At 41.3% G+C, this 25,601-nt stretch overlaps 1 protein-coding gene across 3 annotated transcripts in view; it reads right to left on the bottom strand.

The window, feature by feature from the left end:
- The window catches only part of GRAMD2B (GRAM domain containing 2B), a 105,141-nt gene that overhangs the window by 47,768 nt on the left and 31,772 nt on the right, over positions 1–25,601 (bottom strand). Inside the window, exon 1 of one of the 3 annotated variants that reach the window (XM_036849264.1) lies at positions 18,099–18,616. The exons of 1 other annotated variant lie outside the window; for it this stretch is intronic. In XM_036849264.1, coding sequence (XP_036705159.1) covers positions 18,099–18,181 — 83 coding nt within the window. In that variant the 5' untranslated portion in view covers positions 18,182–18,616. Of the gene's footprint in view, positions 1–18,098; positions 18,617–25,601 lie in introns of those variants that run through there. One more of the 3 variants, XM_036849267.1, reaches the window with a different exon arrangement.

Genomic DNA, 25,601 nt, shown 5'->3' with positions numbered 1-25,601 from the left:
TTTGTTTGGTTGCACTGAACTTATAAATTTAAGGAATGAAGCTACCTTTATAATGTGAAGTTTTCCTTTTAAAGAAGGTAAACCTCTCCATTTAAGTTGTCTCCTTTAGTAGTTGTATTGTTTTACTTTAAGTTCTATTAAATCTATTTCTGGGAATTTTTATTTTTTGTTGCTTTTCAGTGTCTTTTCCTACAGTTTATTTTTTAAATTAGTATTAGTAAGAAAGGTAATTGATTTTTAAAAATTAATTAATTTATTTATTTATTCTTGGCTGTGTTGGGTCTTCGTTGCTGCACGCAGGCTTTCTCTAGTTGTGGCGAGTGGAGGCTACTCTTCGTTGCGGTGCACGAGCTTCTCATTGCAGTGGCTTCTCTTGTTGCGGAGCATGGGCTCTAGGCGCACGGGCTTCAGTAGTTGTGGCTTGTGGGCTCTAGAGCGCAGGCTCAGTAGTTGTGGTACACGAGCTTAGTTGCTCCGCGGCACGTGGGATCTTCCCAGACCAGGGCTCGAACCCGTGTCCCCTGCATTGGCCGGCAGATTCTTAACCACTGCACCACTAGGGAAGTCCTGGTAACTGATTTTTAAAAATTTTCTTATTCGAGTATAGTTGACTTAAAATGTTGGATTAGTTTCTGTTGTTAATTTTTAAAATATTTCAGATAATCAGTCAACTTATTGAATACTCTTGTCTCTAACTGTGATAGTTCACTTAAGTTTAAAAAATAAAATTAATTTTCACCTACACTCAGCATACAGAAAGTCCAACCTCCTGTGGGTTACACTGACCTAGCTGCATTTAATGTTCCTTATTGCCTTCATCCTCTAACATACTGATCATGTTCCCTTTCTTGAGAATGCTGACACCTAGATCCTTCAGTGTCCAGGAGGATGGCATCCAACAACTTGGCATTAAGTCCAGGGACCTTTATTTTCACTTCACATAAATCACCGCCAATGCCTGGCTTTCATCATTGCTCAGATTGCTCCATCCAGAAATCCTCTGTCAGTGTGACATCTTTAATCTCCCACTGTCAGCCTGTAATCTCTCCTTCCGGTTCCCACCATGTGCTTTTTGGCCTCAGACACAGACCACAGTCCTTGATATTTCCATGTTCTCCTAGTTGAATCAATCCCTTCTGGACTTATTTCCTGGACTTATATAAATATGTATGTGATTGATCACCTTCAGCTTCCAGTCATGCCTGTTCTTCTGCATAGCCATTCAGCATAAACACCCCAAGACCAGCTCAAAATTAGCCTTTTAAACTTCTAATCCCTGGATTCTGAGTGATGTCAAAGGGGGAAAAATTAGCCCTATGGTGGATTGGTCCTTTGCTGTCAGCGGGGCCCTCAGCAGTCTTTGGACATTGTCCTCTCCTATTCCCTCAACTTGCATGCCAAACACTCTCCATGCTCTCAAGCCCCTAACCAAACACTACTCATCCCTTTGGATGAAAGGGGTCACATCACTATCTTGCTGAGACAATTGAAAGATGAACTATTCAGACAAGCACGTCTTCACCTGACCTACAATCACCTACACTTGCATCTACTGCATCATACATTCCTTCAGTTTCAGAAGACAAGGTCTCTCTCTTATTGATGTTCAAGCCCACTTTCTGATACCTCTGGGCTTGTTCTATCAGTTATTCCATCTTTGTGCCACATCTTCATCTTTTCCTTCTTTGCTGGTTCTTTCTCTTAGTTTATGTACAGGCTCACAAAGCTCTCTGATCAAAAAACCAAAACCTTCCTTAGACTTCACTTCCTAGAGTTACCTTCCTGTGTTTCCTTCACTTCTCAGCCAAGGCTCTCGGAGCCATAGTCTACCCATGATGTGTCTGATTCTGCATTTCCCATTAACCCAGTCCACTAGAGTCTGGCCTCCATTCCCACTGCTCCACTAATATTTCTCTGGCAAAGTTCACCAATGATCTCTATATTGCTAAACGGCAAGGGCATTTCAGGAGTTCTCTTAATGCTGCTATTGGTAGTCCATATTGTTGACTATCTCTTGAGATTTTTCTTTCCTTGTTTTTTTATGTTTCTATACCATTTTGTGTGTTTGATTTTGCTTTTGTTTTATTTTCTGCTGTGCTATTTATTCTCCATCAACCTTGTAGCATCTTCTTTGACCTTCATCTCAACATAGCATCGTTCCTAGGTTCTCTCTTTGGTCCTCTACTTTTCTCTCCACTGGAAAATTCGATCCAGTCTCATGATTTTAACTATCACCTATATGCTGACATTTCCCAAATCTGTCTCCCAACTCTGACCTTCTGGGGTCTTTTCCTTTCTTTTCTTTTCTTTTTTAATATTTATTTATTTGGTTGCACTGGGTCTTAGTTGCAGCACACAGGATCTTCGTTGCGGCATGCAGGATCTTTTTTTTTTTTAGTTGCGGCATGCGGGATCTAGTTCCCTGACCAGGGATCGAACCCGGGCCCCCTGCATCAAGAGTGTGGAGTCTTAACCACTGGACCGCCAGGGAAGTCCTTGGGGTGTTTTCTGACACCAACAACCAATTCTCTGATTCTCCAGATACCAACTGGGTATCCAACAATTCAATTCAATTCTGGCACTAACTACCCAAAGATAGAGCCAACCTCATAGGTTAAGGGCTTAGTTCCACAAGACTGCCCCCACTTCAGATGCCAGCTGTAAGTCCCAGGCCAAGTGGCTATAAATCAGGGGTTCCCATGACTCCCCTCCATCCCCCATCAGGTTCAATAATTTGTTGAATGGCTCACAGAACTCAGGGAAATGCTTAACTTACATTTACTTCTTTATTATAAAAGACAAGTCAAGAACAGGCAGATGGAAGAGTTGCATAGGGCAGGGTATGTGGGCATGCAGAGCTTCCATGTCCTCTCTGGGTGCACTGCCCTCCTAGCACCTTGGTGTGCTCACAAATCTGGAAGCTTATCAAATCTTACTGTTCGAGAGTTTTTACAGTACTTAATTTCTTGGTGCCCTCCCCTCCCAGGAGGTTACGGATGGGGCCAAAAGCTCCCAAGCTCTAATCACTTGGCCTTTTTGGTGACCAGCCCCATCCTGAGGCTATCTAAGGGTTCTACCCTGAACCATCTCATTAGTATAAACTCAGGTGTGATCAAAAGGGGTCATTATGAATAACAAGAGACACTCCTTCTTAGCACTCAGGAAATTCCAATTCTAGGAACTCTGTGCCAGGAATTGGGGACAAAGACCAAATATATTTCTTATTACAGCACACACCTCCATCCCAATCTCAATTTTTACAAAAGGGAAACCATCATTTTAGACCCTAAATCTCCTTTTCCTCCTATGTTCCATGGTTTAATTAATGGCATCACAATCCATGCAGCTTTCCTGGAGAGAGAAACTAAGAGTCATTCTACCTTCCTCTCTCCGTCAATCCAATCCATCACCTGGTTCTTCCAATTTTATCCCTTTGACATTTCTCAAACCTATTCTCCCATTTTTGCTACTGAAACAATCTCATTTGGATTATTTCACAGACAGCTAATCCCTGCTTCCTATTTTGTTCTCCATCAAATCTATCTTAAACCTTGCTACTGGACTCATTTCTGAAAAAACTCAAACCTGACTTTATCACATCCCTTCAGTGACTCCCTATGTCTTATAGCTAAGACCAAGCTCCTTCTCATGGCATAAAAGGTCGTCCTCTGTAACCTTCCTCCAATGCATTGCACCTGCTCAGGTACTGCTACTCAATATATAACTTATGTTCTAGTAATATTAGTTCTCCATAATCACCAGGCTGTTTCACATCACTGTGTCTTCATTTAGGCTATTCTTTCTGGATAAAATGACCTTTTTTTTTTTTTTGGCTAACTCCTATTCCTCCTTCAAAATTTAGGTATCATCATTTCTTCTAAGAAGCCTTTTACTCAATCCCCACCCTGGGCTGGATGCTTCTCCACTATTCTGTTAAAATGCCTGTACATATTCTTATTTATCACAATAGACTGAAATTCATATTTAATGTCATGGTAAGATATTGCTCAAGTTATAGTGAAATATGCTGTAATGTTCTTGAGGGCAAGATCCACGTCTAATACATCCTAATATCCCTGTAACATACTATAGTGCTTAACAATAGTAGGTCCTCAAAAAATGTGTTAAATTCCAACCTTTGATATAAATAAAAGTACTTTAAAGAATATAAAGTGCTTTATAAATGCTATAATAATTATTAAGTTGAAGTGGTAAGCTAGTATCCCCGACTTCAAATCTGAGGAAAAGGGCTTTTTAACTTTATTTTTTTAAATTAATTTTTATTGGAGTATAGTTGCTTTACAATGTTGTGTTAGTTTCTGCTGTACAGCAAAGTGAATCAGTTATATGTATGCCTTTTAACTTTAAATTGTATTCTGTATTCAAATGGAATATATGTTTATTTTCATACCTGAAGTATACCGGAGAAACCTGCAATTCCATTGATAATGAATTTTCTCCCCATTTGTGTTATAGGTTTAAAATTGTTACTTGCTTAGACCTTTCTACTATGAGTTGTCCAGAAGGCATTGTGGCCCTGTCACCTGCAGCCAAAGGGCAAAGCAGAGTTGTCCAAATGCAATGTGAATGCTGATATGTATCTACAAATACGTAAGAGGAGAGTTGAGGTATGTTCCAGCGGCAGTCCCGCCTTAACCAGGTATAAGTTTACCAAGGAGAAGAAATAAAAGCAAAAATAATAATAATAAAAGAGGCCAAACCAAGTCAGAAAGCAAGGATTCTATTCATATTCAAAACACTTTCCTCAGTTTGTTCAGCCTGAAAGAATTCTTTACACAAAGGCTATAGAAGAGCACAGAGAAATAGGGCAGTTTCTTCAAAGACTCATACTCTTCAGGTTGGAAGGGATCTAACAAATCAGGTCATTCAGCCCTCTCTCTTTACAGAGGAGGAAACTGAAGACCAGAGAGAATGACTTCCCTAAAGTTTCAAAGAATCAGTAGTAGAGTCAAAGCCGGAAGTGAAGCAAAGAGAGCCAAGCAAGGAGAATTCTGAATGGGGGATCCAGGTCCTCCTGTGTTCTGCTCTCCTGTCCCAACCAGTCAACAGTCTAGCCACAGACCCCTAAGGATTCATCAAAAACACGAATTTGGACTTTCAAGTAGCCTATCCTTGTTCATCCCTTGCCTGGAATAATTTTTCCCTCCAGTTGAGGCCAAATTCTTTCTTACCCATCAACCTCACTTCAGATGTCACCACTTAGCTCAGCTCACCTCAAAAAAAGCAAACTGCTTAGAAGGCAGGAGAAGAAGTGAGCCGGAACTCTCCTTACCATGGTGCCCCCAATTCAGTGACTAATCTGCGTCTGACACATGACCCTCAGTATCTCCCAGGGAGCTGTCTGGAGGTCATGCCCTACACCATTTCTATTAGCATTTGATAATTATTGTGGAATTTTTTATCACACAGTATTAGTTGTGTGTGTGTGTGTGTGTGTGTGTGTGTGTGTGTGTGTCCCGCTCTCCTCTCCCTAGACCGGGAGCTCCTAAAGGGTGTTGCTCACACCTCACTCAACCATGTGTTCTCAGTATAGAGTAAGCGGTTAAGAAACACTTGCTGAGGGCTTCCCTGGTGGCGCAGTGGTTGAGAATCTGCCTGCCAATGCAGGGGACACAGGTTCGAGCCCTGGTCTGGGAAGATCCCACATGCCGCGGAGCAGCTGGGCCCGTGAGCCACAATTACTGAGCCTGCGCGTCTGGAGCCTGTGCTCCGCAACAAGAGAGGCCGCGATAGTGAGAGGCCCGCGCACCGCGATGAAGAGTGGCCCCCGCTTGCCACAACCAGAGAAAGCCCTCGCACAGAAACGAAGACCCAACACAGCCATAAATAAATTAAAAAAAAAAAAAAAAAAAAGAAACACTTGCTGAATTACACTGGATTAGAGAAGAGTGGAGGTACGTCACAGAGAAGTTACCAAACAATACAGGATTAAAATCAGAAATGAGATATGCTATGCTAAGGAATGCATTCCAACCAAAAAGTCAAGAAAAGGGAACAGGAAAATATGCTTGTCTTTAAGTAGGCTCCAGGACTGATCAGGTAGTAGACCAATCAGCTCACAGATATTAAGTAGCAGGTAACACTTAGAATAGGGGAAAAAAAAAAAAGGAAAGCTTCATTAGCTTCATAGCTAATTGATTGCTATCATATGGGAAAGTCAGGAGTAGTGCCTTGCATATACCAGTGGAAAAGTCCATCCGGTATAAAACTAGGATATGGGGAGGGGACCTGAGAGAAATGTAATTTGTATACAAACTCCCATAGTGTGTAATGAAATAGAAGAGAGAACAGGATGATTGTGATAGCTGAACCTTCACTTACTTCACTGCTTAAACTCACGGAAATTCTTTTCAAAAATTGTTTTCTGGGACTTCCCTGGTGGTGCAGTGGTTAAGAATCTGCCTGTCAATGCAGGAGACATGGGCTCGAGCCCTGATCCGGGAAGATCCCACATGCCGCGAAGCAACTAAGCCCGTGCGCAAAAACTACTGAGCCAACGTGCCACAACTACTGAAGCCTGTGCGCCTAGAGCCCGTGCTCTGCAACAAGAGAAGCCACCGCAGTGAGAAGCCCGTGCACCGCAACGAAGTGTAGCCCCCGCTCGCTGCAACTGGAGAAAGCCCATGCGCAGCAACGAAGACCCAACACAGCCAAAAATAAATAAATAAATTTATAAAAAAAAATTGTTTCCATAATATTACGTAGGGCATACGCCTCAAAAAAAGTCATCACATGTTACATTTGTATCCTCAAAGTATTTTTTAATGCCATGACATGCCCAACACCTACTTGGGTATCTTATAAACACTGAAAAGTGATTTTAGCACAGCATAATAACAAGCACATTTTACTGTTTTCATAATCAGGTTACAAAGTAATAAACCTAAATTGGAAGTGTAGAAATTGGTTTGTAAGTATCATCAGAAACTCAGTCTTATTATTTTATAGCCACATCTTGCTTTTGGATCAAAAATGATCCTATCCATAGAATGGTTTAAAGGTGTTTAAACTATTCTTATTCATCAAATTTGGCTTCAGGCTGTTTTCAAACATTGAATTCATTCTCAAACAAAGAGGATTTGCCAACCTTATGACTATTCAAAGAATGAGCTCCTCATCGGCCAACCCAGCTGACCACAGGGTCCATCAGGTTACCCCACAGACACACTTTACTTCCTAAGGGCTGGCCAAGGCTCCCACAGAGGCGTTGTGTCAGTGAAGATGTACGACATCCTGTTGGGAAGGACAAAGAGTGATGGGGCTCCAGAGAGAGTTGGCTGCCACGGCCTCTGCCAAGCTTTGTCCTTGGGGCTTGCTGCAGAAACCTGAGCTATGGAAGATGCCACACCCCCGGGAAGGGTCGTGTGGGTGCCGAGGGACAATCGTGGTTCTCTGGGGCCCTGCAGAAGTTGGGTCTTGGGGTGATCAGCATCTGGCAGTCATGGATAATGCCTGCCTTCCCAGTTAATGTGGCCATGGGATCCCAAGTGTCTTGTTGCTTTGTGGCAGGATTTTTGTGTGACTTTGTGTCTTTTTAAATGGAGACTATTCCTGGGCTGCAGTAAACTTTCTGAAGCCTCAGCACTGTGTTCGTATTAACCATGAGGAGGGTGTCTACCTAGAAATACTTGTCCCTGCTTGTTCCTTCTCCCTGTCATCTTTCAACATTCTTGTCAAGTTGCCCAGCTTGGAGTTGTCTGTCGTGCGCTAGCGTCCCATGGTTATAGTTAGAAGAGCAGGAATCTCCTGCTGATGTTTAATAGCTTGAGGAGAAGGTCTTTTTTCCTGCTAACCAGGTAAGCAGTCTGAGGAGAGCATGGGCATCGTTTCTGTGTTTGTGGGTATCCTGGTCGGGGTAAGATTGGGACTTAGATAAGACTCCTCTTGGGACATTCTTAATGTTTATTAGCTTCTAACTAGTGTTGTAAGCCCAATGGCAGAATTTGGAGATCTCAGTTCTTCTGTTCATGGCTTTTTATTCACTGTGACTAATAAGCTTCCTAATGAATCTTGGCCAGACTTAAAAAAAAAAAAAAAAAGAATGAGTTCCAGGCTCTGAAAGTACCCTGCAAGAAGAATTTCAAGAAGATTTTGTGCAACTGCAGCATTTTTGGAAAAGTTCTTGGGTCCCTTAGGTGACTACTTTAAAAAAAAAAAACAAAAAACAACATTCACATGTTTTTAAAAACAAAATCGGTCACATTACTTTACAGAAACACTCTGTACTTGTGCAAAGAAGAACCCAGCCATGGTTTTTAAAAATTGGAATCTATGAATGACTGCTGTGCAAATCACCATGTAACGCTGCAATTGAAACAAAGTTCCCTATGGTCAGGTCTGAGCACAGATGAAGACAAAAGCATCCAGAAAGGCACCTGTATCTGACAGTACACAGAGAAAGCACCAGCGCCCAATTGGTAGCTAAAGGTGCTCTCTCTACTCTGTCCTCTATAGATCATTAGAAATCCTTTCAATGTTAGAACTGTAGAAAGAAATGAAATGAGTCTCGGTTTTATAGATGAGAAAGCAGACCTATAAAAGTTAAGAGACCTATGCAGGGATGCATAGACACCTAATGGGAGCCACTTTGCCTTCTGCATCTTTACTCTTCCCAAGTGACGTTGTACCCCAAGTGAGGTTGTACAGTTAATCACTTTAGGAGCCTGGTTCAGAGTAGACTGCCTGCATTTGAATTCTGGCTCCAACACTTCAACAGCTGTTATAAACTTGGGCAAGTCACTGTGTCTGTTATGCACAAAACATGACGATAATTGTACCTACCTCATTCCATGTATATATTTAAAAGCACATTGAACAATGGTTGAGCATGTAACAATGATATTACCTCATCTCATCTAAATATATCAACTGCTATATTTGATATGTTTTCCGAAGCTACCTGGTTTGATATATTTTCTGGAGCTACCTAGTTTCTTCTTTGAAAGAAGATCAAATCTCTAAACAAAATATTCCTTTCCTCTACTCGGTTTTTCTTATGGGCAAAGGCCTCATCTTCACCTTGGTGACTGCCATGACACTCAGCATGGTGCCCAATACACAGAACTACTTAGTAAATGTCAGCTGACACACGAGCCAATCTCTCTGGTCCTTATCAACTGTTAAATATTGCCTTTCTCCCAGCTCATAAGCCATTTATTATTCTCTCATCTCAGGTTCATGTTATGAAAAGTGTGACATTTTGTGATTTCAGAATTTGAGTTTAGAAAACATGTGATTATTTGTAAAAATTTCAGAAAAGGTTCTGATCAAATCAAGAACAAGTATAAGAAATCTACCAACTTCACATCAAAACTAGTCGAACTTTAGAAGAGAGGAAGGGAAAGAGGGAGGGAAAAGGTATTCTTAACAGTTTGTATGGGCTCTCAGAGGACCACATTATTTGTTATATAAAGCATCCAGCACAACATTTACGTTGTTAGGATCAAATGAGGAACTATTTTCTAATGAATTATAGAAATAGTACAGTGATAATAAAAGTTGTCATGATGAACAGTTTTTCTTCACCGTTGACATATGGCAACTCAACTCACAATACAGCTTTTACAGCACTACACACTAGGGGTTTCAAAATAATTTGTAGGATCACAAGGTAACTGTTTTCAGATAATAATCCTTAACAGTAAAAGACACAAAAATTAGAGTATTTCTGAGGTTCTTCCCAGTTTTTAACTCATTGCACAGAATGGAAGACATAATTTGAAAAATCTAGATGATAACAACTATGGAGATATAATCATAAGCCTGACATATATGGACTTAAAGAAAACACCAACATTTATATACGGCAGCATCTCCACTGGGGAAGAAGAGGCACGTCAGCCACCCAGCTCAGTGCCTGAGATTTGAGTGATAGGACACAGAAGAGCACAGGGAGAGATGAGGAGGAGCATCTGCCAGGAGAGAAGGGGGAGATCACATAGGTTAATGGTGAAGTAGCATTTTTTTCTTCATCTTTTCAATATGACTCAATCTTCCCCCCTCTCTTTCTAACTTTCTTCTATTCTCTCCCCATCTCCTTACTCCTTGTCTCCAATGTCACATTTCCGTTTCTCCATTTTGGTCTCTGCTCTTCTTAAACAGGTCTCATCACTACTGTGACTTCTATCTAGTTGTTCACAGGGTGGCCCAGATTTACTGCTGCCTCATCTGACTGGGGGCCTGTCTAGGATCATCCGGTTGGACAGGGGCACAGAAGAGATTAGAAGATGAACCGGTAACTTGAGGATGGGTCAGTCAGACAGCAGCCCTTCTGTCTAACACTCTGAGTCCACCTGGCTAAGGTCACTTAAGAAACCTCTGTTCTGATGGATTTATTTATCCATCAATATTAAAACTGTGTAGGTCAACTTATTGGTAGATAATTCTTCTGCAAAGAAGTCTGGGAAAACAGTGGTTTATGGGATTAATGTCTGCCATTTATTGAGCTCTCCTACAGTGTGCAGTCCAGATACTGTAGGATCACACTGAATCTTCCTGACAACCTCACAAGGTGCTTCATTGTGCCAAGCCCAACACACTTAGAGGCATATTGGAAGGTGGAGGTTCTAAGGAAAAATAAAACAACAAAAAACTTGATTCTGGCCTTAAATGACAAGAGCATAAGAACAAAACCCAAACCCTTGGCAAGTGGTTACCCCTGAGACAAGGAACTGTCAGGTGGGAGATGGGAAGAAGACCTTCCCTTTTCATTTTGTACCTATGTTGTTTTAATTTTCTAGCCTTTAAAATATGTCAGCACAGATGGGGGGAAGATTACGGTCTCATTTAAAATTTTCTTCCTTGTATTATTCTGTCTTTAAAAAAAAAACAGTAACAAATGTTTCATGCAAAATTTTAAGAGCTTGTAAAAACAGTACCCAAGTATGACAGTCTGAGTTATCTTTAACACTGCAGTTTGAGGGAGTTTTCAAAACCCTAAGTATGAATTTCACTCAGTCAACAATTCAACAGATATTTATGTTCTAAAGTGTAAGGTACTGACCTATCTTTAAGGTGTTTACAATCTTATTTCCCTGCTATGTGAAAGCACTTTCTCTTAAATCTACAGCACGGGCCCTCATGCATCGCTGGTGAGCATGTAAAATGGTATAGCTGCTTTGGAAAACAGTTTGCCAGTTCCTCAAAAAGTTAAACATAGAATTACCATATGATCCAGCAATCCCATTTCTAGGTATATGCTCAAGAGAAATGAAAACATCTGCCCATACAAAGACTTGCACACAAATATTCATAGCAGCATTATTCATCATAATCAACAAGTGGAGACAACCTAAATGTTCATGAACAAGTGAACAGACAGACAAAATGTGGTCTATCCGCGAAAAGACAACCCTCAGAATGGGAGAAAATATTTGCAAATGAAGCAACTGACAAAGGATTAATCTCCAAAATTTACAAGCAGCTCATGCAGCTCAATATCAAAAAAACAAACAACGCAATTCAAAAATGGGCAGAAGACCTAAACAGACATTTCTCCAAAGAAGATATACAGATTGCCAACAAACACATGAAAGAATGCTCAACATCATTAATCATTAGAGAAATGCAAATCAAAACTACAATGAGATATCATCTCACACCTGTCAGAAAGGCCATCATCAAAAAATCTACAAACAATAAATGCTGGAGAGGGTGTGGAGAAAAGGGAACCCTCTTGCACTGTTGGTGGGAATGTAAATTGATACAGCCACTATGGAGAACAGTATGGAGGTTCCTTAAAAAACTAAAAATAGAACTACCATACGACCCAGCAATCCTACTACTGGGCATATACCCTGAGAAAACCATAATTCAAAAAGAGTCATGTACCAAAATGTTCATTGCAGCTCTATTTACAATAGCCAGGACATGGAAGCAACCTAAGTGTCCATCAACAGATGAATGGATAAAGAAGATGTGGCACATATATACAATGGAATATTACTCAGCCATAAAAAGAAACGAAATTCAGTTATTTGTAGTGAGGTGGATGGACCTAGACTCTGTCATACAGAGTGAAGTAAGTCAGAAAGAGAAAAACAAATACCGTATGCTAACACATATATATGGAATCTAAAAAAAAAAAAAGGTCATGAAGAACCTACGGGCAAGACGGGAATAAAGACACAGACCTACTAGAGAATGGACTTGAGGATATGGGGAGGGGGAAGGGTAAGCTGTGACAAAGTGAGACAGTGGCATGGACATATATACACTACCAAACATAAAATAGATAGCTAGTGGGAAGCAGCTGCATAGCACAGGGAGATCAGCTCGGTGCTTTGTGACCACCTAGAGAGGTGGGATAGGGAGGGTGGGAAGGAGGGAGATGCAAGAGGAAAGAGATATGGGGATATATGTATATGTATAACTGATTCACTTTGCTATAAAGCAGAAACTAACACACCATTGTAAAGCAATTATACTCCAATAAAGATGTTTTAAAAAAATAAATAAATAAAAAATAAACCTATGGGAATCAAAAAAAAAAAAAGTGGTCTATCTGTATAGTGGAATACTATTCAGCAATGAAAAGGAATGAACCAGTGGTATATGCTACTTCATGGATGAACCTCAAAAACATGATGGTAAGTGAAAGAAGACAGATACAAGAGACTGCATATTATATATGATTCCATTTATATGACATGCCCAGAAAAGAGAAATTTACAGATAGAAAATAGATTAGTGACTACCTGGGGCTGGGGTTGGGGGTGAATTTTGACTATTTTGTTTAACTACATTTTATGTCATACTAATGGGAATTAGTATAAATGGGCCCAAGGGATCTTAATGGAGAGAGGATGTGAAAATGTTCTAAAACTGGGTATAGTGATGGTGCACCACTCAGTAATGTTACTCAAAGTCATTGAATTGTACACCTGAAATGGGTAAATTCTATGCTATGTAAAATATGTCTCAATAAACCTGTTAAAAATAATCTGCCTCTTGGGACATCATGTCCCATCATGAATGTGGGAACCTCTGATACACGTGGAATGACCAACGAGAATGTATCAACTAGTTTACCTTAGGGAATGGAGTTTAAGTTGGTTCTGCTTCTCTCCTAAGGGTAAATGATCAAGTTTAAGAGCATGGATAAAAACACGCTCTTTTCTTTAAGAAGGAAGAACAGTCATTCAGGTGGCTGTGGAAGAGTCTGTCTCCAGGACCTGTGCTTTATGCCACTTGGAAATGTGTGAAATGCCTAAAGCTGGGCATTTAAAGAATTAGAAAGATGTGGAAGGGGAGGTCTACTGAAGTTTAGCAAATGGAAACAACTCAGCAGTTTAAAGTTGAGGAGCCATGAAAGAAAAGCTCAGCGCCAGGATGCAGGATGTAGAAATCAATGGATCAGAGATAAAAGCACCGGACAACAGATGTGAGAACACCAAATCAGTAAGCAACATTTCAATAAGCTGGTAGGTCACTAAAGAGTTATGGCATGAGATCCTTTTAGCATAAACTAAAAACCAAGATGCCATGTTGGATTCATGGAAATGTTCAGTGGCTGTCAAAGTGCCCTGTAGGTGTAGCTGATGGAACAGAGGCTCACTTCCTAGGACACTGGTGCCTGCGACTATTAAGAGTTAGGCCTTTTGAATTTTGATGATTTTGTTTAATTACATTTTCTTTTTTGTTGTTTTTTAAATTAATTTTTATTGGAGTATGCTTGCTTTACAATGTTGCGTAGGCCTCCACTGCACAACAAAATAAATCAGCCATACACATACAGACATCCCCTCCCTTCTGGGCTTCCCTCCCATTTAGGTTACCACAGTCCCAGACCTTCAACAGTGAGGACCACCACAGCTATGGCTTATGGAGCGCTGACCATATCAGGCACTAGGTGAAGTGAATTTCCGACATTTCGCATTTAAACTTCAAGGCAAGCCTAATCGAAACATCTGGCTTAATTAAATTTATTTATTTATTTATTTTTTGGCTGTGCTGCACAGCTTGCAGGATGTTAGTTCCGCGACCAGGGACTGAACCTGCGCCCTCGGCAGTGAAAGCGTGGAGTCCCAACCACTGGATGGCCAGGGAGTTCCCACAGATGACTTTATTATTCTTTACAGATAATGAAACTGGGAGGTGCTAAGCAACTCACCAGGGTCAAACTTCTAGGAGATAGGAAAGTCAGACTTCAGATCCTAGTTTCCTAGAGCCTGCATTCTTAATCTCTTTCTGTACTGCCTTGACAAATCAGCAATTTCCAATGATATTAACATTGAGCCATGGAGCTGATTTGGTTCATTAAATTTCTTTTTAAAACATTTAAAACCAGAACACTATTTATTTTTCTCCATCTTTTCAAACTCCTCAACTGATTGTTTTACCTTAATATAATTTTAATATTTTCTAATGCTGTAATTTTTTCTTCTTATCCCAAAGTTTATATTAAAAAGTATGCTGGGTAATCTGTCAGAGTTGGTGAGCTGGAAATTAGAATTACAGAAGAAAAAATATATACAAACACACATATGGAAAGATATATAATGTATAGATAATTTACAGAGATTTTCTTGCTAATTAGTCACTTTCAATGTTTGGACTTCAGCAAGCACTAAGAAGTCAAGCTATACTCAATAATTATTCATCTTTGCTCCTCTTGCTTCCAATGCAAGATCAGTCCCCAACTGCAACTCTTATTCTGTTTGTCAACTAATGTACACTGGACTACTATGTGAATTAATATATGTTAATAACTTAGAGCAGTATTTCGTACACACTAAACGTTACATAAACATTAACTGTTAATATATAGTAATAGTAGTAGCAGCGAACTTCTCTGGGCTGACCACATACATACAAGGGGAGCAATGGTAAGAGAGAGGAGAGTATGGCCAGTGATTAGGAGAGGCTTTAAATGAAGGGAAGCTCGAGTTGATTTACAGAAGTATCTTAAGAGAGAGAAGAGAGGTCACTGCTTGAGCAAAGTAATAGAGAGCTGAGGAGGAGGGAAGAATGAGGGAACCTGATTCAGTACTACGTTTGGCACACGTGTTCCTTATTCTTCTGCATTATCGCCTCTGAATTACAGGGCTGCCAGTGTGGCTGGCTACAGAGGCTGTGCAAGCTGACCAGGACTAGGAAACGGGGTTGAAATGGTCTATGTGTGTCCAGATCATTAAGGGTCTTAAATTCTTGGCAGAGGAGGCTTTTTTTTAAGAGTAGGTCATGGAGGGCCGTCATAGATTCTAGCATATAGGAGGAGGGATAAAGATTCAAGGTCAAGCTCTAGAGTTAGGAGTCCTGGACTTGAATTTGAGCTGTTCTCTTATTAACTGTGTCTCTGCCTGGCTAGTTACTTAACTTCTCAGAATTTCAGTGTTCTTACTTGTAAAATGGAGATATTGATAGTATCAACCGGATTCTGTATGACAATGAATGCCTAAGTGTTGAGCACACAGCCTGTCACATAGCAAGCATTCTCCATAATTGGCAGCTATTATTAATTAAGAGGCTAAGGTCCTAGGTGATGAGGCCCATGTGGGTGAAGTTACAGATGCAGAGAATGGGGAGGAGCAAGCCATTCTAACACTCTTGAAGAAAATGTCCCTTGGGACACCCAGACTTCAACAACTTTGAGCTTAGTGATGATTAATCTAAGATGAAATTCAAAACAGACAAGTTAGACTGGGTTTCCAAGCATAAAAATTCTGCTACTCAACATGATTTCAAATATGGAATTATCACACCAATATATCACTGTGAAAATGTATCTACCTGTGTCTTTAAATTACTTTTATTCTGTTACCAAAGCAGGAGTTTAAGAGCTCAGAAAAAAAGAGGGTCTAAAATCTTAGATTGAATCAGAAGTGACTTTAGTAAGCCTGGGAATTACCACTTTGCGGGGGAAAAACCAAAGACTCAATAAACCAAAGACTGCCAAATGGGTACACATCCTAACTGTGGAGAAGATTCAGTTATAGGCCAAACTTTTTATAATATCTTGTTTGTGTGTTTAATGTGGCAATGGCCGCCATCGTCCCTTGAAGTACTGTAATATACACACATGGCTCCCCTCAACACTGCTCTTGGAGTTACAGAAAGACGGATACCAAATCACATTCATTCTTGTATTGCCCACCATTATTGAACAAAGAGTAGGCATTCCCATTTGTAGAACTGAAATGAATTTGTGAAACTGAATGTTCCAAATGAAGGGCTGGCTGTTCGGGGCCTTGAGCTTCAACGTGGTTGTGTATCTTCTACATAATTATTTTCTCAACATCTAAAGAGTTTTAATTTAACAAAATTAGTCTAATGCCATAGCAGATGTCTTCAATCAATCAGAATGATCTCCTTGACTGAGTATCTTAAGGACTGGGAGGGAATGGGAAGCTTTAAAACTTAACAGCTGTTGGGTGGACTTGAATCATTCTGCTTTGTGTAGCTGGAAATAAACAGTGCCTTTGGATGAGCTCTGATCCAGGAGTTTAGAGTCCTGGGTTCCAGACCTACCAGCGCCACTTACCACTCCTGTCACCTCAAACATCTATGAAATGGTGACCTGACTAGCCACAGCACCTCTTCTTCAGGGAGGTAAAGTTTATAAGAGAATGGTTAAGGAAATACATGTCATTTGCTGGTTCATCTTTTTCTTGGGCTTGAATTATTAGCATAAAGTAAGGATTTTATTTCTGGGTGAGTAAAACAAGAACATTTTGTGAGAGTTATACCTAGAGCAATTTTTCCTCAATCATCTTTTTTTCTGTCAGTAAAGAGGAAAGAACATCAGCTGAAGTTGACAATGCTGAGGTAGCTGAGGAAAGCAGACACTTGAAGAGAATATGACCAAAGCCTTTGAAACCACAATTCAATGCAGCTAATAAAAGCTATTCTTTTTCTAAAAGGTCGGCCCAAACTTCAATAAATGGGTGGAATACGCTTTTACAAACACAAGTCTTTATGTGGAACCAGGCTGTGTTCTTAAAAATGAGTAAATGCTGAAATAATGAATGATGAGGATTGAATTTTTTTAATCTTTTTCTTTCTTTTAGATTGAATCTTTACTATTAAAAAAATCTGTCATCTTTTTTATACTAGTAGCAATAAAGCATTTTAGATACCCAACAGCTTGGTACCATAAAAATTAAAATTGGGCTTATTTAGATATTTACCTGTCTCACTTAATGTTACAGTGATATAGAAAATGACCAAACACTTAAAGATTCTTTTCTTTTTTAAAAGAAAAGTTTGGGAATAACAATCACATAAATAACCACACTTCTGGATTTTAAAAAGTACGTAAGATAAATAAATACATCTCGTTACAGGAAGCTAATTCTTGTGATCAGATATTTGAGTTTTCAGTTTCTTAAGCCAGAAGACTTTATAGGTCAAACAATGTGCAAATCCTATTACGCACATGAATCTTTTAAGAGGATAGTCACAACCCCATATCTGATGCTTTATTTTATGTTCATAGTGCTCCCTCACCCCACGCCCACACCCTCCCTCAAAAAAAAAAAAAAAGCGTATAACAAGTTTGTGTTAAGTACCCAACAAAGGCAGGCAGTCTTTGAGGGGGAGAGATAAAGCGTATTTCATATTTTCCACTACTTTTCCTCTCTCGTGAGGGGAAACAGTGAAGGGGATGGGGGAAAAAAAACACCCTCACGCTCCGAATCGAATGACAAAATAACGCATCTTTGTGAAGCTAGTGACCAGATGACATCTACGGGACAGCTGCATCTTCACCCAAGTCATTAAGATCTAAGACACTTAGAATAAATGTTGAGCGCTGCTTCTTGATGTGGCTTGGAGCTCTGAAGAGGCGCCCCAGACCTCCCTTGGGATTTATAAAACGCCGGTCGTGCTCTCGGCTCAAATAATTCCCATCCCCACCGGACTGCAAGCTGCTGTGCGTTTCTGAAACGCGGCCGAGCCTTTTCTCTACTACAGAATCGGGGGCAAGGAAGAGACCGGGCGCCACAGAAAGAGTTCAAGCCACAAGCCTGTCCACGTTAAAGTTCCAGGAAACCGTTTCCACTCCCAACTCTTCCCTGGCGGAGAAGTTTGGGCAGCGCGCGTTCTACCGCCCCAGCTGGGATCCAGCGAAGGATACTTACTGGGCTGAGCCAATTTTGCTCTCTCTCTTCCCGAGCACTTTGGCAGGCTTTGTGTCGTCCACATCTTGCTGTAGTTCAGTCATCAGGGCCGCGTCTGGAGTGCACCTTCAGACAGTCTCCTCCTCCCGCTTCCCCGACTCCCACCGTCCGGGGCGCAGGCCCAGCGAACCCGCCGCGCCCTCCCCTGCGCCCTGGGCCGCTCGGCGCATCCGGGCCGGCCGCGCCGGGGGCCGCCAACCTGGACACGTTCGAGCCGGCGCGATTGGTCCGAGCTGGCGGGGCAGAGCCGAGAGGGAGGGAAGGGGAGGGTCGAAGCGAAGTGACAACCTCTTTCCCCAACCCAGGAGGCGGAGGAAGAGAAAAAGGAAACCTGTTGAACTAGTCTTGCGGGAAGAGGAAGCTAATTGGCCAAGCAGGTGAAACATATGCCTAACCCGGCGCCGTATAAGTAGCCTCCTGGTAAACTGGGCTTTTTTTCTACCCCGACTGTAAATAGGGGGTTTGAAAAATGGGCAGCCAGCTGTTGATGCAGGAAACGACAGGACTGAGCGAGGCTCTCTCTCGCACAGATGCGCTTTGTGGGCTGGTCTGTGCCCCAGCCTAAATTATTCAAGCAGGGTGTAGTCTCTTTGAGGACCGCCTGTCAGAGCTTAAACAATAGGTCGGTTCAGTGACTGAGGTAATAAGAGGTAGTTGCCTGGTCGACCCTTCCTAGTTGGTAGAGGCGGAGGGGGGCGTGGAAAAGCGGCCATCAAAACCTCACCAGCAACTTGCTTACTATGCGCCCAACCAATAAAATGAAGCCTCTTCTTCCCGCCTTGCTGGTTCTGTCAAGTTTTGTGTTTGAAGCATCCACGTACACGTTTAAGGACCTTTGAGACCTGCCATGTTCTAGCCATTATTCTAAACATCCATTTAGTAGAGTGAGGAAGGAGAAGAAACTTTCCTCTGCCCTTCTAGGTTCTTCTGGCTGGTCTAAGAGTTAAATTGACGTGAGATTGATTAATAGGAGAAAATCAAATTTAATTACCTGCGTCCAGGGGGCTCCCTAAGAAAATGAGGCCCAAGGACAAGTTAGGCAATCGAGGCTTATGTGCCACCTGAGAGAAGAGAATGGGGCAGGGGTTTGGGACTTCATAGCGTCGACTGAAAAAAAAAACCCTGCACAACTTAAAAGTTGAGAATTATGTTTTATTTGGCGGACTTGCTGAGTACTTAAGCCCAGAAGACAGCCTCTTGGATAGCTCTGAGGGATTGCCCTGAAGAGGTAAGAGAGGAGCCAGGATATATACGAGTTTTGGCAACAAAAACCAGGGAGTCAAAAGATTACTGTTAATTAAAGAAAAACCAGACATCTCAAGTTAATGAATTTAGCACTCTTCTGTGTATGGGGAGATGCAAGAGTCTGGGCTTATTGAAATCATTCCTTTGATATGCACCTTAACTGTCTGGGGCCAGTGTCCTGCTTTTTTCCGTCCTGAATCCCCTCAGGGTGCACAGTTGTGGATGGCTCCATTGTTGGAGGGAACGAAGGCAATTCACAGGAAGATGAAAATGAGCAAAGGGGCGGCAAAAAATGTTTGCTGGGTCATACAGAAACAATGGGACACAGAGAGGAATTTCAACAAGCAGACTTCGCTAGGTTCCTCCCTGTCTACACACCTAGTTCATATTACACTGTAGTAATCTATGGTGACAGCTCCCTTCCTGGAACAGGTCTTCTATCTAAATTGTTTTAGGCAGTTAGGGGAAAGTTCAAAGATTCTTCCCCAATCTTTTGGGCCTTGCTTGTTTTTAGCTTGAAATAATCTGCATGCCAAAGGGATGCATTTTGGGGTGGCAAACTTTGCTCCCCTGCAATAGCAAATAACGTATGTGTTGGTAGATTTGTAACTTGCTACAGAGTAGTTGAGAATAAGAATAACTAATATAAAATCTTATTGTTGGAGGCCTAACTTTATGGCTGGAAAAACATTACTAACATTATGCTCTGGGGCTGCCTTCGGATTTTCTTATAAAATTAATTTTAGATTTAAGAATAATTACAAAGAATATGCAACCATAGTGTTTATGTTGTGGAGGAAGAATGTCGCCTGCCAACAAGCCATCAGCCACTGGAGCCAGCCACAACAGCACACCCTGAGGGAATTCAGGATGGAGAAAAGCAGGACACTGGCCCTAGATAGTTAAGGTGCATATTAAAGGAATGATTTCAATGAGCCCAGACGCGTGCATCTTCCCATACATAGAAAAGCGCTAAATTCATTAATTTGAGGTGTCTGGTTTGCTTTAATTAACAGTAATCTTTTGGTGTTCCAACTACCCGTGTTTTTTGTTTTGTTTTTTTGTTTTGCAAAAACTCTTATATATCCTGGCTCCTCCCTTACCTCTTTGGAACTGTCCCTCAGAGTGATCTAGAAGCTGTCTCCCGGCCCACCGAATACAATATAATTCTCAACTTTTAGATTGTGCATTTTTTTTCAGTCGACAATGTATGTGTGTATGTGTGTGTGTGTGTGTGTAAAAGAAAACACCTACTCTTCTAAATAACCTCAAACATTTTGGAGGTTCAAGTCCTTTCCAAAGTTTTCTAATTCCTTCTACATTTACTAGCTTATATATTAGCCTGAGAGAAGAAAAGCATCTTTTTGTAACCTGCTTGCTCCAAAATGGACTCTCATGACACTTGAAAAATAAGTAAAAGAAAAAAGTTTACAGAAATTCCATTTGAGTTGGCTTGGTCGGTTCACACACTCTCTCTCTCTCTTCCTCTTTTTTCCTACCTGAGCACCACTGACCCCCTGGCTTCAGGATCCCGGCGGGGCAGGGTGAGGAAGGCTCTAGGTGCCCTGGAGGCTTGGAAGCCATCTCTTTGGTGTCCATAGCTGTCACTTCTTAGGGACATTACTGAGGCCTTCAGCTTCCAGGTCCCTACTCTAGCTCACCATCATACTTGGGGTGGGAGTGGGCTTAGAATGTCCCAAACTCTGGGTAGTGGCTCTCACCTTAAAACTCAGGTGCCCTTCAAGCTACCCCCACTGCAGAACTTGGACCAGAACTGACTTTTTTGCCCCATAAGTAATTTTTTTATTTCTGTAAAATATACATAATATTTATCGTTTTAACCATTGGTAAGTGTACAATTTAGTGACATTAAATACGTTCACAATGTATGTAACCATCACCACTATCTATACCCGAAACTTAAAAAAATCACCCCAGGCTTCCCTGGTGGCACAGTGGTTGAGAATCTGCCTGCCAATGCAGGGGACTCGGGTTCGAGCCCTGGTCTGGGAAGATCCCACATGCTGCGGAGCAACTAGGCCCGTGAGCCACAATTACTGAGCCTGCGCGTCTGGAGCCTGTGCTCCGCAACAAGAGAGGTCGCGATAGTGAGAGGCCTGCGCACCGCGATGAAGAGTGGCCCCCGCTTGCCGCAACTAGAGAAAAGCCCTCGCACAGAGACGAAGACCCAACACAGCCATAAATAAATAAAAATAAATAAATTTAAAAAGATCTATAAATTTATTTAAAAAAAAAATCACCCCAACATAAACTGTGTCTATTCAACAATAACTCCTCCTTCCCACCTTCTCCCAGGCCTTGGTAGCCTCTATTCTATTTTCTGTCTCTATGAATTTGTCTATTCTAGGGCCCTCATGTGAATGGCATCAGACAATATTTTTCCTTCTGCATCTGGCTTATTTCACTAAGCATAATGTTTTCAAGATCCATCCAAGTTGTAGCATTTATTAGTACTTCATTCTTTTTTTTTTTTTTTTTGGCTGAATAATATTTGTATGTATATTCCACACTTGTTTATTCATTCATCTCTTGATGAACACTTGGGTTGTTTCTACCTTTTGGCTATTGTGATTAATTCTGCTATGAATACTGATGTACAAATATTTGTTTGAGTCCCTGCTTTCAGTTCTTCTGGGTATATACCTAGGAGTGGAATTCTGGGTCTTTTGGTAGTGCTATGTTTAACCTTTTCAGAAACCATGGTCAGTCCTCTTTTGATGCGTGAGTAAGGGCAAGTGTTCATAGCTTCCCCGCATGGGCTTACAGCTCAGTTAGGGAGCGCTCAGTTGCCCTGAAACTTGTTCTTCGGTGTATGTGATGAGGACTTCCAGTAGTGTGGTTTTAAGTGAGAAAGGGAGAAAACAGGGGGGGTGGGGTGGGGAGGGATTGGAGGAGCAGTTTGGGAAAATAGTCAATAGCCCTTTCCTAGGGTGGGGAGGAATTAGAAAGGAGCTAGTACACAACGTTATTTTACTTAGTGGCATTTGCTTGAGTTTAAAAGACATTGTCAAACAGCTTCCTAATTTGTTTATTCTTTGGGCTATTCTACAGTAAAATGGAATGCAGTATTTAAAAGGCAGCAGCAGTAAAATGATAGGGAAACTTCATTGTCGTGTGATAAAATAGAGACATAAGATTATATCTAAAATACATTTTGGGGGACTCTTTGATTTGGCACCAATAAAAAATCCTACCCTCTATTTTTCTTCCTCCAAGCCTCTGGGAACATAATTTCTTGTTTCTGACATCAAAGAAAAGTTCTAGCCAATACTTTTTCCAGTTCTAGTAGAAAATGCCTAACCCATAACCTTTCAGGAGGTAGGGGCTTCTATTCAACAGCTTAGAATATTGTGAACAGAGAATGTTGCCTGCCATCCCTGTTCTGTAAGGATCAAGCCATTAGCCACTGCAGGTACCCACTTATGGTGTGCCCTATGGGGAATTCAGGATGGAGAAAACCAGGAAGCTTTCTGTGCTTTGGATACTGGCCCTAGATATTAGATAGTTAAGATGTGTATCTAAGGAATAATTTCAGTGAACCCCGAATCTTATATCTCCCCATACATAGAAAAACACTAAAATCATTAACTTGAGATATCTGTTCTTTGTGATTAGCAGTAATCTTTTGATGTTCGACTACATGTTGTTTTGGGGTTTTTTTCCCAGCAAAAAACTTGTATATATCCTGGCTCCTCTGTTATCTCTTTGGAGAAGTTCCTCATTGTTATCTGAGAGACTGTCTCCTGGACCATAGTCCTCAGTAAGATCCTCGAATAAAACTCAACTTGAAACTTTTAGGTTGTGTAGTTTTTCTTCGGTCAACAATATTGATCAGATTGCGGTCTCTTTTTAACATTGATCAGAAACACTGTGCATCTGTCCATAGTTTTGGGGCAGAGTTCAAATATGAGTTTGGAGATTTGAGTGGCTATTTGGTTGCAATGTATGGTCAAGAAGTTACCTAATTTATAACACAGGGTGGGGTATGTGTTTATTAGCCAATATAAGTACATGTAAAGTGTCACTACATGCCTGTAATTTTATGCATATTGTCTGATGACATATGTTTTAGAAAATGTTGATGCTCTTATCAAGATGAAACCTGGAATTGCTGTAATAAGTTAACTATGTGTTATATTTAATATACATCATAAGTCAAAGAATCCAGGAACACTCTTCAGACCATTCCTGTTTTCAATTTAAGGTTACTATGCAGAGGCGAAAATGGGGAAAAAGTGAGAGAGTTCAGAAGAGAGCTATACATGGAACTTCCCTGGTGATGCAGTGGTTAAGAATCTGCCTGCCAATGCAGGGGGCATGGGTTCGAGCCATGGTCCGGGAAGATCCCGCATACCGCGGAGCAACTAAGCCCGTGCGCCACAACTACTGAAGCCCACACGCCTAGAGCCCAAGCTCCACAACAAGAGAAGCCACTGCAATGAGAAGCCCGCACACCGCAACGAAGAGTAGTCCCTGCTCGCTGCAACTAGAGAAAGCCCACACGCAGCAACGAATACCCAATGACGAAGACCCAATACAGCCAATAATAAGTAAATAAATTTATTTTAAAAATTTAAAAAACAAGAAGAGAGCTGAACAGCGACACTGAAGAACTTAATTATAAGACATTTCTTAAAAGTTGTAGAAATGAAAGTTGAGAAGCATTATATGCAGGGGACCTTTACTGAGTGATTTCTGTCAAATACGAGGGAAAATTTCCAAATGAATACAGCCATTAAACATTGGAATGGGAAACTCTAGTAGGCTATGGAATCTCCTACTATAGAGGCCTTTGAAAATAAAATCTTAAAAAATCAAATAGAATGGTTTTAAACCAGTATTTCCCAAGCCAAGTTATACTGCAGATGGGGAAATTTGAAATACTCTATTTCTCTCTCTAGGGATGAAGCAAGAACTAAGTTTAGCACCTGTGTTGAGAGGAAGAGGCAAGATCGTAAGGGCTTACTGCTCTAGGGGCAGACGGTAGTTGGGAAAAACTAGTATAAATCTGATTCTGTGAGAAAGCAGAAGCAATAAAAAACTCTTCGAGGTCAATACTCTGTTTTTAAATTAAAATAAATGACACCATATAAACAATAAATTAAAATCTACACCGAAGTTTTAAAATATATGTCTATTTTCTGTGTGGTAAATGTTACAGATCACAACAATGTGAAGTGGGGAGGCCTCTCAGACCAGCCAGGATAGTGGTTTTCACACCGGGTTCTGGGGTGACCGGTGAGGGGATGGGCCAGCATCTGAGCTTAGGTCTTCTGACTGCAGTCCCTGCCTCTAGCCACTACTTCAATATACAGCCTGTCCTGCTTCAGTCAGAACTCTTCCACTTGTATCTCTCTCATTTATTTCTGTTCTGTATTAGTTTCAGTTTGAGGGAAGGGGTTGTCTGCCACACATCCAACAGAATTAAAATATCAAATCCCTGCCATCATTTTTCTGAGCCCGAGCTTCAGAGCGTTTAGTGACTTGGCCAAAATTACAGTGGTCCCATGAGGATGAAGACCCAGCTTTTCTGACTCCCAGTGGGTGCTTATAAAGGGTAGTAGGAAAGTGAACAGTGCAAACAAAGCTTATTAATGGCAGAGACATGTGCCTTAGAGGAGAGTGTGTGTGAGGGGAGCAAAGCCCAAGGATCCTTAGACATATGTAGTATTTGTGGAGAAAGAAATGTTTGAATCTAGAACTACCTTTGGTGGCTGCATTTTGCAGTTATCTATTGCTGCGAAACTAACCACCTCAAATCTTGGTGGCTTAAAACAATGATGTATTATTTTCTCTTATGGTACGGTGGATTGATGGGGCTCAGCTGGATAGTTCTCATTTGGGGGCTCTCATGCAGATGCAGTCAGATGGCCCCCAAGGTTGGAGTCATTTGAATGTTCTTCTGAGCTGTATGTGCACCCTCATATCTGATGCTTCAGCTGAGACGGCTGGAACAGCTGGGGACTAGCTGAGCATTTTAGTCTCTCTGCATGGCCCCCCACATGGCTAGCTTGGGCTTCCTTACAGCATGGCAGTCCCAGTATAGTTGGACTTTTTAACTTGGTGATTGGCTTCCTCCAGAGCATGTGTTCCATTATATCAACATGGAATCTGCAAGGCTTCCTATGAGATAGCCTAGGACATCAGGCGTCTTCACCTCTGCTGCATTCTGTTGGTCACAGGTGAGCCACAGGGCCA

Source organism: Balaenoptera musculus, chromosome 3, assembly GCF_009873245.2.
Source record: "Balaenoptera musculus isolate JJ_BM4_2016_0621 chromosome 3, mBalMus1.pri.v3, whole genome shotgun sequence".
In the NCBI taxonomy this organism is placed as follows: Eukaryota; Metazoa; Chordata; class Mammalia; order Artiodactyla; family Balaenopteridae; genus Balaenoptera; species Balaenoptera musculus.
This window is presented reverse-complemented; position numbering and strand designations above follow the sequence as displayed.